This window comes from Candoia aspera, chromosome 9 (genome assembly GCF_035149785.1).
Source record: "Candoia aspera isolate rCanAsp1 chromosome 9, rCanAsp1.hap2, whole genome shotgun sequence".
NCBI classification, from domain to species: Eukaryota; Metazoa; Chordata; class Lepidosauria; order Squamata; family Boidae; genus Candoia; species Candoia aspera.
In genome coordinates, this window is record NC_086161.1 from 12,795,332 (window position 1) to 12,808,142 (window position 12,811).

General features: G+C 44.0%; 1 protein-coding gene across 5 annotated transcripts in view; it reads right to left on the minus strand.

The window, feature by feature from the left end:
• Nucleotides 1-7,517: 7,517 nt before the first annotated feature.
• The window catches only part of OGDH (oxoglutarate dehydrogenase), a 53,256-nt gene continuing 47,962 nt past the window's right edge, over nt 7,518-12,811 (minus strand). For all 5 annotated transcript variants that reach the window (XM_063311160.1, XM_063311157.1, XM_063311161.1 and 2 more), the window contains 4 exons: nt 10,769-10,841; nt 9,330-9,493; nt 8,471-8,625; nt 7,518-7,788 (listed from right to left, as the gene is read on the minus strand). In XM_063311160.1, coding sequence (XP_063167230.1) covers nt 7,668-7,788; nt 8,471-8,625; nt 9,330-9,493; nt 10,769-10,841 — 513 coding nt within the window. In that variant the 3' untranslated portion in view covers nt 7,518-7,667. The remainder of the gene's footprint in view (nt 7,789-8,470; nt 8,626-9,329; nt 9,494-10,768; nt 10,842-12,811) is intronic.

Here is a 12,811-nt window from a genome sequence, read left to right on the forward strand (position 1 = left end):
ATGATACTGGATCTCAGACTGCCAGAGGAACTCCCCCAGTGGCTTCATATAGATGTTAAATGACAGGGGGAGGAAACCAATCCCTGGGGCACACCATAAAGGAGCAACCAAGGCACAATTTTTCCTCCCTGATCCCCACTGGCTGGAACTGGCCACTCACTTCAGGTGCTTTCAGTACTTCTCAATGGATCACCAGAGATCATGGCTTCTCCCTGAGGTCATCCTGGCCCTGGGGTTTCTTTTGCCCTATGGCACTGCCTCCTTTGTCTTTGAATTGCTCTCCAGCTTTTCAATTTGTCTCCACTTGGCTTCATTGACCTTACCTTCCATTATATTAATTACCATTGATTTTTGTTTGTTAACGTTGGGGGAGTGAGAAGACAGGAGTCACCTTCAGCTTTTGTACTGGAGAGGCTGTTACAAGGACCAGAACAAAATGAAAGGCCCTTGTACAAATCTGGGAAAGACAAGAGCCCTGGAGCTACCTTCAAACATTCCCTAGGGTGCAGTGAAGATGGAAGCATTCTAGGCACAAATATTGGCTGCAGTCCAAAGGGTGCCTTTTGCAGTTTCACCTATACAGGAAGGAGAGCTCCAGTATAATGATCTCAAGGGCTTCCCACTCCAGCACATTTGAGAAAGCAACCCTTTAAGGGAAGAGCCAGGCCCTTCCTGTGACCTCTGTGAGCTTCCTGATAGGCCATTGATATCACCAGAGGAAGGAGCAAACCCTTGCAGACAGATGTCTCTGGAAGGGGGAAGTTGCAGAACAGCCTGGCTCAACCTCTTATGTGCCAGAGGTTTTGGATTACTGCCCATCATCCCTGACCTACTGCCCAGGCTGATGGAATCTGGTATACTACAACTGGGGAAGGCTGCATCTGGTCAATTTAGTCTACATCCTGTATTGTATAATTACTACTTTGTGATCACTGCACTGGAGGCACAGAGGCTGGTCAAACCCCAAATGTGTGTCATCCTGGAAGAACACTTTTCTTCTGGCTATATACATAAGCATCAGTTAAAATCAGATTGTCGATGAGCTGAGTCATTTGTGCAGAGGTGCCATCAGTAAGAAAGCATCTGCAATGCTTGCTCTTGTATTTAAACCCAATTCTAAACTTGTAAGCAGCTCCTACCATATATCTTGGAAGCCCTGGGATTAGGAAGTCCTTCAAAAGGTTGCGTGTAATTCTTCATACCTAGTCAGCTCAGACTTTTTGTGAGATATCCACTTTAAGAACAACTAGAAAGAAGAGCCCAAATATTTTCAAGACCAAACTTGTTCCAAATCCTCTCATTCTAGCCATTCCTTGTTTTAAGTTTCCTCATTTAAAAAAAAAACCCTTTGGTTTCTTATAGTTAATAAGAATCTCTGTTTTATAATAATCCTAACTTTTTTTCGGTAGTCAAATTACATCTAGTATAATAAAACTGTGCCATCTGAAGTCAACAGTACTACTTTTTTTTTTCAAGTCAACTTGAGGGAGATGACATTCAGCTCAAGCAAGAAAACTAGGCAGATTCAAAAGGTGCAAAAACTCATTAAGTGAAAACAGTAAAACAGTAAAACACTATTGCAAAGTTGTCCTCCTGTTTAATAAATAGTAAAGTTATGTAATTTCTCCCATAGCAATTGGTGAGAGAGATGACAGAGTTACCTGCAGCTTTCTGTCCTAGAACATTTTGATTTTTCCATGAGATATAACAAGTGCAAACACTTGCTGTGCTCTGAGCATTCATTTTGGTTGAAGTGCTCTTTAGAACTAAAGTATTTGCTGCAATACGTTTTAAAGTAATGTTTGGTCCCGTGAAATATATTGTCTCGCATCTGTGCTAATATTCTGCTGCCATCTAGTGCTTCATTAAAACTGAATAAACATAATTATATGAGGATCTGGTCTACTTCAATAAAATACTTTAGCACTTCTTTGGAAAGGCTCTTGGGTATACCAGCTTGACAGACAGAAAACACCTCCCAGGTCTGGACATTTCCAAAAAGTTAAGCACCACTCTGTACTGCAGCCAGCTGGCAGAAAACTTAAGGATGATGGAAAGGAATATAGACCGAATCATCCGAAGACCATCATCTTGGGCAAGGCTGGGCTCATGGAAACTGGTTGATGAATGGAATAGAATATCCTCCTTGCAATAGGACATACACAACTGCTCCAGAGACCATTATACTGCTTTGATGGAACTGACAGAAATGAAATACAAAAATGTAGTACCACATTATATTGCATGGGATCACTAAGTTAGTCTTCTTCAGCCTGTGAGTTCTCCTGATGTTGGAATGAAAGCTTCCAGAATTCTAAGCTGCTGACCATGATGGCTGGCAATCCTGGGGCTAACAGTCCCTGGAAGGCAACTGGTAGAGGAAAAATCAGGAATCATCTGGTAGCATCTTTCCAGACTCAAGTCATTTTTTAAAAAGGCACACCTTTTCCTGAATTGTAGCTCATTTCAGCAGGTATCAGACTTTTTGGTAGTCCGAAAGTGTGCTACCAGACTCCCTAAAATTGTTGGGGACCTTAGAGTGGTATGGTTCTCCTCCTGCAACAGTAGGGGAAAAGTTGCTCTAAATCTACATGAGAACAGTTGTTCTAGACAAAGGACACACTGATAAAATCCATGGGGAATGCAGTACTTTAGTCTAACAGTTACATAAGAGAATCTACCAAGATGTGATTTCGGGGTCATCACTTACAAGGTGCATATGCTATTTCCTGGTGTGATAACCATGGCATTTCTCAAATTCTTTTGTTATAAGCTATCCTGCATGCAAAGTTCAGCTTGACACGGTTGCTTTGTTCTCTGTTCTCGGTAGATGAGAGTTGCTATTAACAAACTTAAAACATGCATTCCTAATCTTTGCAAGCTCACTTGGCAGGCTGGTAAAGATGCCCCCAAATGGAGAAGGAAAAAAGATGCTAAGAAAGTGACCCATATAAGAAGTCTCCAATCGAGACAAGACTTAAAGTGTAGATTTCCCAAACTCACATTTTCAAGGCAACCAGTAGTGCAAATGCAGCATTACGTCTGGACTGGATTTAACATGAACACATTGAAATGATTAAGGTGATCATACAAAGAGGAAGGAAATGCAAAGTGTTCTTGGCTTATTCTCAGCAGATCAAGCACCATACGATATAATCCAAGAACCTTCACCCAAATGAAAATAGGTCAAGAAATAAGCAAGAACCTTCAAAGATCAATAAGCAACTTAGCACTGCTCTTGCATCTCTGCCAAGGACAAACCGAACCATTCACTTTTTGCAAAGGGAACACATTTTCGATTTTTCAATCTAACCCCACTGGAGGGCCAGCCCACGCATTTGGTTCAATGTATTTTTGCATTAGTTAGCACTTATGCTGTTTCCTGGGGGGTGGGGGGTGAGTATCACAGCACGGATAAAGTGTGTATCTTCCTATGGTGCAGTCCAAACAAAAATAATCTTGCTGAAGCTATGCAGGCATTTTGCACAAGCAGCTGCAGAAATCCTCCCTTTAGCACTTTTCAGTTTAACCAATTACAGTAGTGTGTTTTGCCCAAAGGTCAAGCAAACCATTGGCTGTCAGAAGCTGTAGATTATGATCTCTTTGTTGATACCTGCATAAGTACCATCTTAAATTTCCTGACATGTGAAAGGGGGAAAATGCCAATTAATTAGTTTTCGTTGTCAAAACTAACATGTTATAAGCCCTTGTTAAAATGTTTTAAATATTGAGGACAAGTTATCAATTGTAGCATTAAATGCTGTAGTCCTATCTGCATCAGACTGTGCCATTAGGTATTAGGGCCAATTCACAAAATTATAGATGAGCCCACGCCTGTATAAATTTTCTTAAAATAAGCAATTTTCCGTGCTTGACAGCCGTAGAACATTAGAGAAAGGCAGAGGATTAGATTTGCAGCTCCATGAGAGAAACTTGGAACTCATCCACTCATGGGTCCCATTATAGGCCCTGACTTCATTGAATGCAGTGGGTTAATGAGCCTGTATCGCAATACAAGTGCTTCCGTTGACAAAATAGCTGCCTTGAGATAGACCTCCCTTGCTTTATGGTTACAATCAACCACAATTCTTTTGATGACACTTCATGGGATAAATTGCTGTACGCTTGCTTCTATTTTCTTGGCCAGCTTTTCACAGTAGTTCTGATTGAGGACTACCGTCTGTGAGTGACATTTCTGGACTTGAGGTGAGGTGCACCGCCCTTAAGAGAAGTACAGTCCAACGTCCCTACTGAATGGGTAGCAATGCTGCTGCTCCTTTGAGCGACGAGGGACAGTCCTAACGCACAAGGGCACCTCCAAAATGCCGCGAGGGCTTTGAGCGACATCATTTGAGTGGTTCCCAGTGCAGAATCAAGAGGGTTTATCGTACACCAGCTGGGACGTCACTCAGGCAAGCATAATCTACAGCAGTGTTTCTCGACCTCGGCAACTTTAAGATGTGTGGACTTCGACTCCCAGAATTCCCCAGCCAGCCAAGGTTACACATCTTAAAGCTGCCGAGGTCGAGAAACACCGATCTACAGTACTGCCTTTCCTGCTCGCAGCACTGAGCCCACAAAGTTATGGGCTGAACGGTCCCCTACTGAGGTTCATTCCGTATGCCCAGAAAGGTGGGACCAGGCTGTCTTTTTTGCACTGAGTAAAAGAATCAACCTCAGACAACTAAGCCAGCTGGACACACACTAGCCAGAAGATCAGGCTTTATTGTATAAGCCACACACAGCTCAGTGTTTGTTTCAAAACCAAAATAAGTAAATCAGGCTGTGAGGTGACGGGAGATCCAGAGCAGAGCTGGCCCAGAATAGGCAAACCTCCTCCCTCACTGGCCTCTGGCTTTGGCAAAGGCTAGGCACACCAGCGTTTTCCTTCCTCCCTTTGCTGGGCTAAAAGAGCATGCACTGCACCGTCACTGGGAGCAACCATACAAGCACAGCCTTGAAAGCCTCTCTGTCTCAATGGCAGGAATTGCTTGGCACGTGCTGTTTCCACTAGCACAGCAGCAGCGCGGATACATTCAGTCTTTATTCGTAAGATGGCTCACTCTTTCAGTATGGCTGGCAGCACACACAAGAGGCGGCATGACATAAGCTGCACTTTTGGGCCACGCCCAGAATGGGACCAGGTGGAACCCACGTTGGATGTGTCGCACGGAAGGCGGCAACCCGAAATCTCTCATTCTCTCTGGGCTGTGCGCGGTCTGAAAATGATTCAGAAATGCTCTGGAACCGGCAAGGACAAAGCTCCTCTTTGCTACTCCTCAGCATCACCTATCCTTTTTTCAGGGGTCTACGCAGGCTTGGAAAAGGCACGTCCAACTCTCCGAGGGCCATGCTTCTCTTGAAGAGGCCACATCTTTGTTCCACGCTTCTGTGTGGAAGCTGGAAAAAGACATGAGTGTTTAACAAGCAGCAGTGAGGTATTGCGCTGGTGCAAGATCTGAGGCGTTTCTTCCAAATGGTTTTCAAGGCCTTTGTATGTGCATGTATTTTGGGAGGTATGGAATGCTGACGTAGCATAGGACCATGCCGTTCGGAAGCTCAGGAGAGCGACAGAGAACCCGTTCATACATAGAAGAAAAAGCAAAACTGCACGTGCTGTATCTTGAGGCCAAAGCAGGCACTAATGGATTCAGGATTTTACCACTTGGACACCCTTGGCCAAGAAAGTCTTCTGCCGCCCTCAGCCAAAGCACTGAGGTACACTTCAGTGCTGGCAGACGACAACCCCGTTACCTGGAAGCAGCCACCGGTTCTTAGATGGATAAAAGAAGCTGAACAGCAGCAGCAGCCCCTGCCACAAAAGATATGCGTGCTTGCATTGAACAGTGATGGTTCTTGAGCTCTGGACTTCACAAGTAAAGCCAATCTAAATTTTCCATTGTGTGCTTCAGTTAAGTAAAAACTTTCAGGTTTAGGTGGGATCCTTTCAGTGCTCTTAGAATGCAATTACCTTAAGAATATTGCTTTAGATAGTAAAGTATGTGCTGAGAAAACCAAGGAAACTCAATGCCTGGGGAACCTCCAAAAGGCAGAAGACAAGGACAAAGCAAATTGGAGACAGTCACAGAACAGATGTCTGGAGCTTCCTCCCAAATTCTTTGTTTTAAGCCCTCAAGGGTAACTGATTTCACTCGGCAGAAGTGAAATGGCAATGACCAATGGCATTAATTGTACAGTGAAAAGTCACTATGAGTTGTTTCTCTAATCAAAAGCGCACACAATCTAAGCTCTGCTGACAGTTTATGCCCGTAATACTAAGATAATGTAGGTTTAGTGGTATTTCAGCAACTAACAGTGTGTGTGTCTATAACCTATTGACCCATGTATTTGTATGCACAGAAAACCTTACGCATGATGGAAACCAGGACTGAAAAATTACTTGTGGCTATTTATCAATAGCATGACCCAAGTTATGATCCAGGTTTCTTCAAATCAAATCAAAGTATTATATGGGCAAAAAGTGGATTTTCAGACTACTTAAATCTGTCATTTCCATATACACAAGTACTTCTTAAAACACTGCTGAACCCTCAAGTAAATGCCGTGAAAGAATTATGCCCCCCATATTAAATGAGTGTAAAACAAAGGTTGACCGTTTTTGCCTGAAGTTCAGGGGAAAATGGGTGGTGTGAATATACACTGAGAGGGGAAAAAAGATTGTCTTTCTGCTCAAGAGACAGAACAGAATCTCTAATGAAGCAACTTTTACTGGTGATATAGAATTACAGAGGAAAGAGAAGAGCTAAGCATCTGTAAGTTTTCTTAGAAGGGACATTAGAACCCAATGCATTTTCATAATTTTTAGGTGTACCCTTTTCTAGATACAGAATCAGAGCCGAAAGCTAAGTGAAGCTGAAGGCCCATCTAGTTATGGCTATGGTGACTATGTAAAAAAGGGTATTAGATTCCAATATCCAACAGGTCCTCTTCCAGGATGTGATTTGAATTAGTAAGGGTTACAATTTGGTAAAACAAGAAGCCAAGCCTGTGCCTTGCGGATGACTCTGCTTCCTTCCTGAAAAGAAGCAAGGCTTCCACAAAAACACCCTCAAGGAGGCATGTCTGTATGTTTAGTAAAGACAATGCTAGTTGCAGCAGTAGAACAGGCTGTTAGCCCAGGATATCCACTGCCAGAGGAGTGGTGCTTAAGGAAAGGGGGTATTGTCACCCAATTCAAGCATTAGATCAAATGCATCTTGAGCAGAAAGGGGGGTGAAAACCATAATTTGTCTCGCTACTCGCTGGGCCCAAAAGCAGGGCCAGCTCCAGATTCATTTTGGGATTAAGAGCAAGAATCAGGCATTAATTGAAAGCCACCAGAGCTTCCACCATGGAGGTTCCTTTGGAAGGCAAATATTAGTCCCTTCAAAGCTCTCCCCCTGGAGCAGCGGAGCAGGATAGCTCCAGGGGTTTGTGCAGGAGTGAACCCATGCTGCTCCGGAACAGGTGAGCTGCAGCAACACTCAGGAGACTTAACACAGATATCCAGACAGGGATTGTTGATGGGGCACTTCTTTAACAGCAAGGAGAGGTTAATAACAGACTCCTTAAGTTAGTTTACAAGGTCGATAGTTAAGGACACAGAAAGGAAGTGAGAGAAACACCACAAACAGAGGGTGCTGGGAGAGAACCAGGTCCAAGTGTATCTAAGACAAGCCCTTGAAAGAGTCGAGGTTGAAGGCAGTGTCCAGCAAGCGCTGCAGTTCGGTCAAGTGGTTTTTCTTGTTGCCTGTCGCCGGGGCAGCAGCAGGTTCTCGGCCAGCGTACCTGGAGGGAGGAAAGAGAAGCACAAGTGCTTACCTGCAATTGCTGCTCATGCTTATCGACTGGCATGTACAGAATTTGGGGGACTGCTGCTTTACACTTCTCCTGAGTCTGGTGCCCAGAAGTAAGGGCTAGGCTCCCGAGTCCCTCTGAGTTAGCCCTGTTGCTCCTTTTCCTTTTTTCCTAGAGCGGACCTTTCCTGTGCCCTCAGTGGAATTGGACTGACTATGCCAGAGCGGGTAGTCCTTGCTTAACAACCATTCGTTTAGTGACAGTTCAGATTTACAATGGTGCTCAAGAAACCGACTTACAGCCGGTCCTCACACTTACGACTGTCACAGCATCCCCACGGTTATGTGATCATGATTTGGGCATTTGGCAACCGGTTCGCATTTATGACCGTTGCAGCATCCCGGGGTGACGTGATTGCCTTTTTCAACCTTCCTGGCCAGCTTCTGGCAAGCAAAATCAATGGGGAACTACGTGATTCACTTAACAACCATGCACTTAATGCCTGTAGTGATTTGCTTAATGACTGCTGGAAAAAAGGTCATAAAATCGGGTCGGATTCACTTGATAATTTTGCTTAGCAACCAAAATTCCGGTCCCCGTTGTGGTCGTTAAGTGAGGACTACCGGTATATAAACCTTGTCCCTCCATCAGAGCACCAGAAGACATCACTTACCACACTGGCTTTGCACGGTCAATGGTTGTGCGGAGTCTAGGCTTCACATAATCGTAATATCCTTGGTTTTTGTGCTCTTCCTGACACCAAACTAGGTCTGCGTTGGGGTATTTATGGAATTCCTTCAGCAGGAGGTCAAAAGGGAATGGTGACAGCTAGAAACAAAAGGCCTCGGGTTTATTACGAATGATTTTCAGCCTTCTACCATATAAACAAATTGCAGTAGGAAAACAAAAAGGTCAATCTGGTTCACAAGCTCCATTTGGGGAAATGGAAAAACAAGCATTTAATCCATAAGACATTTATACAGTTAAGTAGACATTTTCTTGAACAGGAAAAAAAAAAGGCTCAGCAATATACCTGAAATTTAAGAAGTTTTTAAGGCCAAGAAAGGACTTTCATTTAGCAAAAAGTTGGGCCTAATCCCAATACCCTGCAGGCAAAGTCAGATCACTCACACTTTAACCTCCATCTTGGCTCATATGCTAGAAGGAGTGAAGAGTAAATCCATAAGACCCACTGAGATATTTGCTGCACAAACCTTTTAGGATTCTTTTCAGAACCAGCTGTCTGTCAGAAACCTGCAAAGTGTTGCAAAAAACAAACAAACAAGCCACCCTGACTCTACTTCAGAACTGTAGTCCACCGAACAAAGCTAGAGGGCCAGAATACGCCTCATTGTTAATTTTTACTTTTGCCAGTGGAATACTTAGTCATCCAGCTATGGGATTTTGGAATAGCAGTTTGGAATTCTTTAGCTTCCTCTCCCTAAAATTCTATTGAGTGTTGAAATACTTCAAAAAGCACACAGGAGGCCTAATTTTGTAAGCCACCAATACCATTTCCACAAAGGCTGTACCTGCTCTACCCTTGTGATGGCCACATCTGCTTCCATATTCCGTGTCTTCCGTTCTCGAGTAAGTTCATAATAGACTTTGCCAGTGCAGAAGAGAACTCGTTTGACCTGTTCTGGATTCTCTGCTGCCAGACTAGCGTCTGGGATGACACGGTGGAAATGGGTGCCTGAAATGCAGTGCAGGTTATTAATTTTCATTATACATCAGTGTGCATGGTAAAATCTGCTCCAAGGAGCTTATAAACCAGAACTGAAGACTGAAAAAAAAGATGAAGAGGACACATACAGAGATGTGGGCAAATCAGGAAGCCATAAGCAGTTACTTAAGCTTACCAAGGACAGAATTAACAGCAGAGTATCTTTTCCATAAAGAACTGATTTGGTTGACAGAAAACAGATTATTCTTTGATGCCATGCGGTTTTACAAAAATCAAGATTAATTAGAAGTAATTATTTGGCGTATTGGTGCAGCAACGGAGAACTAATTCCTGCTGTGTCTTTCTTCACAGGAAACTCCAAGTAAAAAGCAAAGTGCTATGCTGCCCCTTGGAGGAGCAAAATCACAAAATTCATCACCTTAAGCCAAGGTTCCAAGCCCCTGAGTCAGAGGCAAATGACAGCTCCAAATGTTTTGCTGCATACAGCCCCCTTCCCTGGGTATCATTTAGAGATGGTAATGATTTCTCCTAGCCCAGAAGACCGAGAAATCCAAAACTGCCCCTACTCCCACTAAGCTCGGGGGGGGGGGCGGGGGAGATGTGCGGTGATAAAATTTGATAGATAGATAGAGAAAGAAAGTTAGTTAGTTAGTTAACCAGTCTTGAGGAACGCTGGCAGGCAGAGTTGCCACTGTGGCCTTGTGTTGAATTTCCAGAGCTGCAAATTGGTATGGGTCAGGAGGGTAACTGGTACTCATGGCTGACAAACTATAAGATTGAAGGAGAGTCCCATGCATGACCAGATCTCAGCAGTACCAGAGAATAAAACCTCAGTGGATCAAGCAAACGTGTTATTGGATTGTTATCACAAATCATTCTGGTAGCATTTCCAAGTGTTCGTTAGGAAATTATCCAGTATTCACCTAACAAGCTCAGATAAAATAAGGGGTTTTTAAAGGGAGCAAATCCCTTTAACAGTCCCCTAAGGGTGATTTTTTTTTTTTTTTTAAAAAAAGCTCTTTCAACTATTTTTCTAGTTCCATACATTGCCCAGGTTATAGGAATCTGGGAACAGATTTGATCAGTGAAGCTTGCTCTCTTTAGAAAAAATAGCTGAGGTTTTAATAGGGATGTAGCTGCTCCAGGAAAAAAATAGCTGAGGTTTTAATAGGGACGTAGCTGCTCCATGTCATGCTTACCATGTCCTCGCCTAACTATTCAGTCACATATTCCTTCCTACAAGAGAAGACATTCCTCCCAACCCCGATCCCAAGCCTGCTGTACCTGGCAGCATTTCATCGAAGCTGGACCGAGCTTCGGGGTGACGCAGCAAGGACTTTGGAGTGAAGACTATCAGCTAAAAGAAAGAGAGAGGGAGGGAGGGAGAGAGAGAGGGGAACACAACCCCTAATTATTATTGAAGTGTAAGTACCGGAGTGTTCAGAATTTAATGAAAGACCAATAATCTGAAGTTAGTTATTCAAAGGTTTTGCTTTTGTATATTATCAGAACTGCACCTGACGTTACTAGGACAGCATTGACCAAAGAGAAATACAAAGCGCACAGTAAGATGATGCTATACACCAGGATCAATTAATTTTCATACTCATCAGTGAGATGTTTAGCCTGAATGCAAAACAATCAAAGTGCTCCCTTCAGTAACAGTATTCTTAGGGATACCATGAAAATGTTTGATTTGTAATCCCTCATCTCTTATAAGACTACCAATGGTGCTAGAGTGAAAACCAAAGTGTGCACCTGCTGGGATGCTATAGAGATCCTAGATTATTTTGGATCTGTGGTTCAGCTTTTGGAATGGCAACATACTTGGACTAGCAAAGTAAAGACATTGCTCTGAAGCAAGAAAGCCTCAAGAAAGTATGAACAGAAGGAACGCCAGCAGATTTCATGGATTCAGGTGAGTGATGGAATCTGGCTGAGATGGCTTTAAAATACAATAATGGAAGATTCGTCTAGCAGCAGCTGTAGTGGCTATGCAGGCTTCCGATCTTCAGAAGCTGTAAACCTGGATGCCAAAGGGGGCGACTATCGGGGGAGGGGGCTACAGTCTTAAGTCTGTGTTTCTTGGCTTTCCACAAGCACTGGATTAAGAGCCACAGGAATCAGAACACTGGACTGGATCCATTCTAGGTGCCCCAATCTGCGAACTCAGTACAAGTAGTCCTTGCTTAATGACCATTTGTTCAGTGACCATTCAAATTTACGATAGTCCTCAAAGTTATGGCTATTGCAGTGCCTGCACAGTCATGTGATCAAAATTTGGGTGCTTGGCAGCTCACCCTCATTTATAACCGCAGCATGCACTTCAACCCCCCCTACCTGCTTAACTCCCCCACATCTCTGTCCTTTTGGCTGCCCTGTGCTCTGCTGCCCCTGCTGCCCCCAGCTGACCTTCACATCTTCCTCCTGCTGCTGACAAGGTGCACCCAGCCTGGCCCTTCACGAGGCAGCTGCTGGCTGCTGCTGGTGCACCTTGTCAGCAGCAGCAGGAAGAAAATGGCGAAGGTCAGCTGGTGCAGGGCAGAGCACAGGGTAGCAGAGCATGGGGTGGTGGAGCGCGGGGTGGTGGGGGTGGCAGGGGCAGTGGGAGTGCAGGGAAGCAGGGTGGTGGGGCAGTGGAGCACAGGGCGGCCAAATGGGCAGAGATGGGGGATAGACAGGAGGGTGAGGAGAGTTGAAATGGAGGCGAGCGCGGCAGGGCAGGAGAAGTGTGAGATGATGGCCTAACGACCACAACTGGGACTACTGAAACTGGCATCACTAAGTGGTGTGGTCACGTGATGTTTTGCCTAATGACCACATCACTTCGTGACAGAAATTCCGGTCCCAATTAAGGTTGTTAAGTGAGGACTACCTGTATTTGATACTCCCTTCATAGCTGCCACTCGGTTCAACAGCTCTGATATTATATAGCTGGGAAAAAAAAATATTTTTCACCAGCCAGAAAAACAAGGGCTCCAAGGTCATTGGGTTACAATCTTTTCTAAGGTACAATTTAAAATCATTTGCCTGAAAAATAGGATATTAATATTCAGTAAAGCGTATCAGCTGTAACTAGCTAATCAGCCTTTCCAAGGCATGAATATGTATATGGCATGAGGTTCAATGAGGAAGTGAAATCATTTACCACTGGCTTTTATTGGAAAGAGAACTCCAGGTGGTGAACAGGGTGCTGTAAAAATACCAAGGAACAGAACTGGCATGATAATCAGAACCCTCCAAGCAAAACAGGCTCTTTACAAATTACGCTTGGGTTATAGTCCCCCCATCCAGCAGTGTGTTTTTCCTTGACTAGTGGTAAGTCCA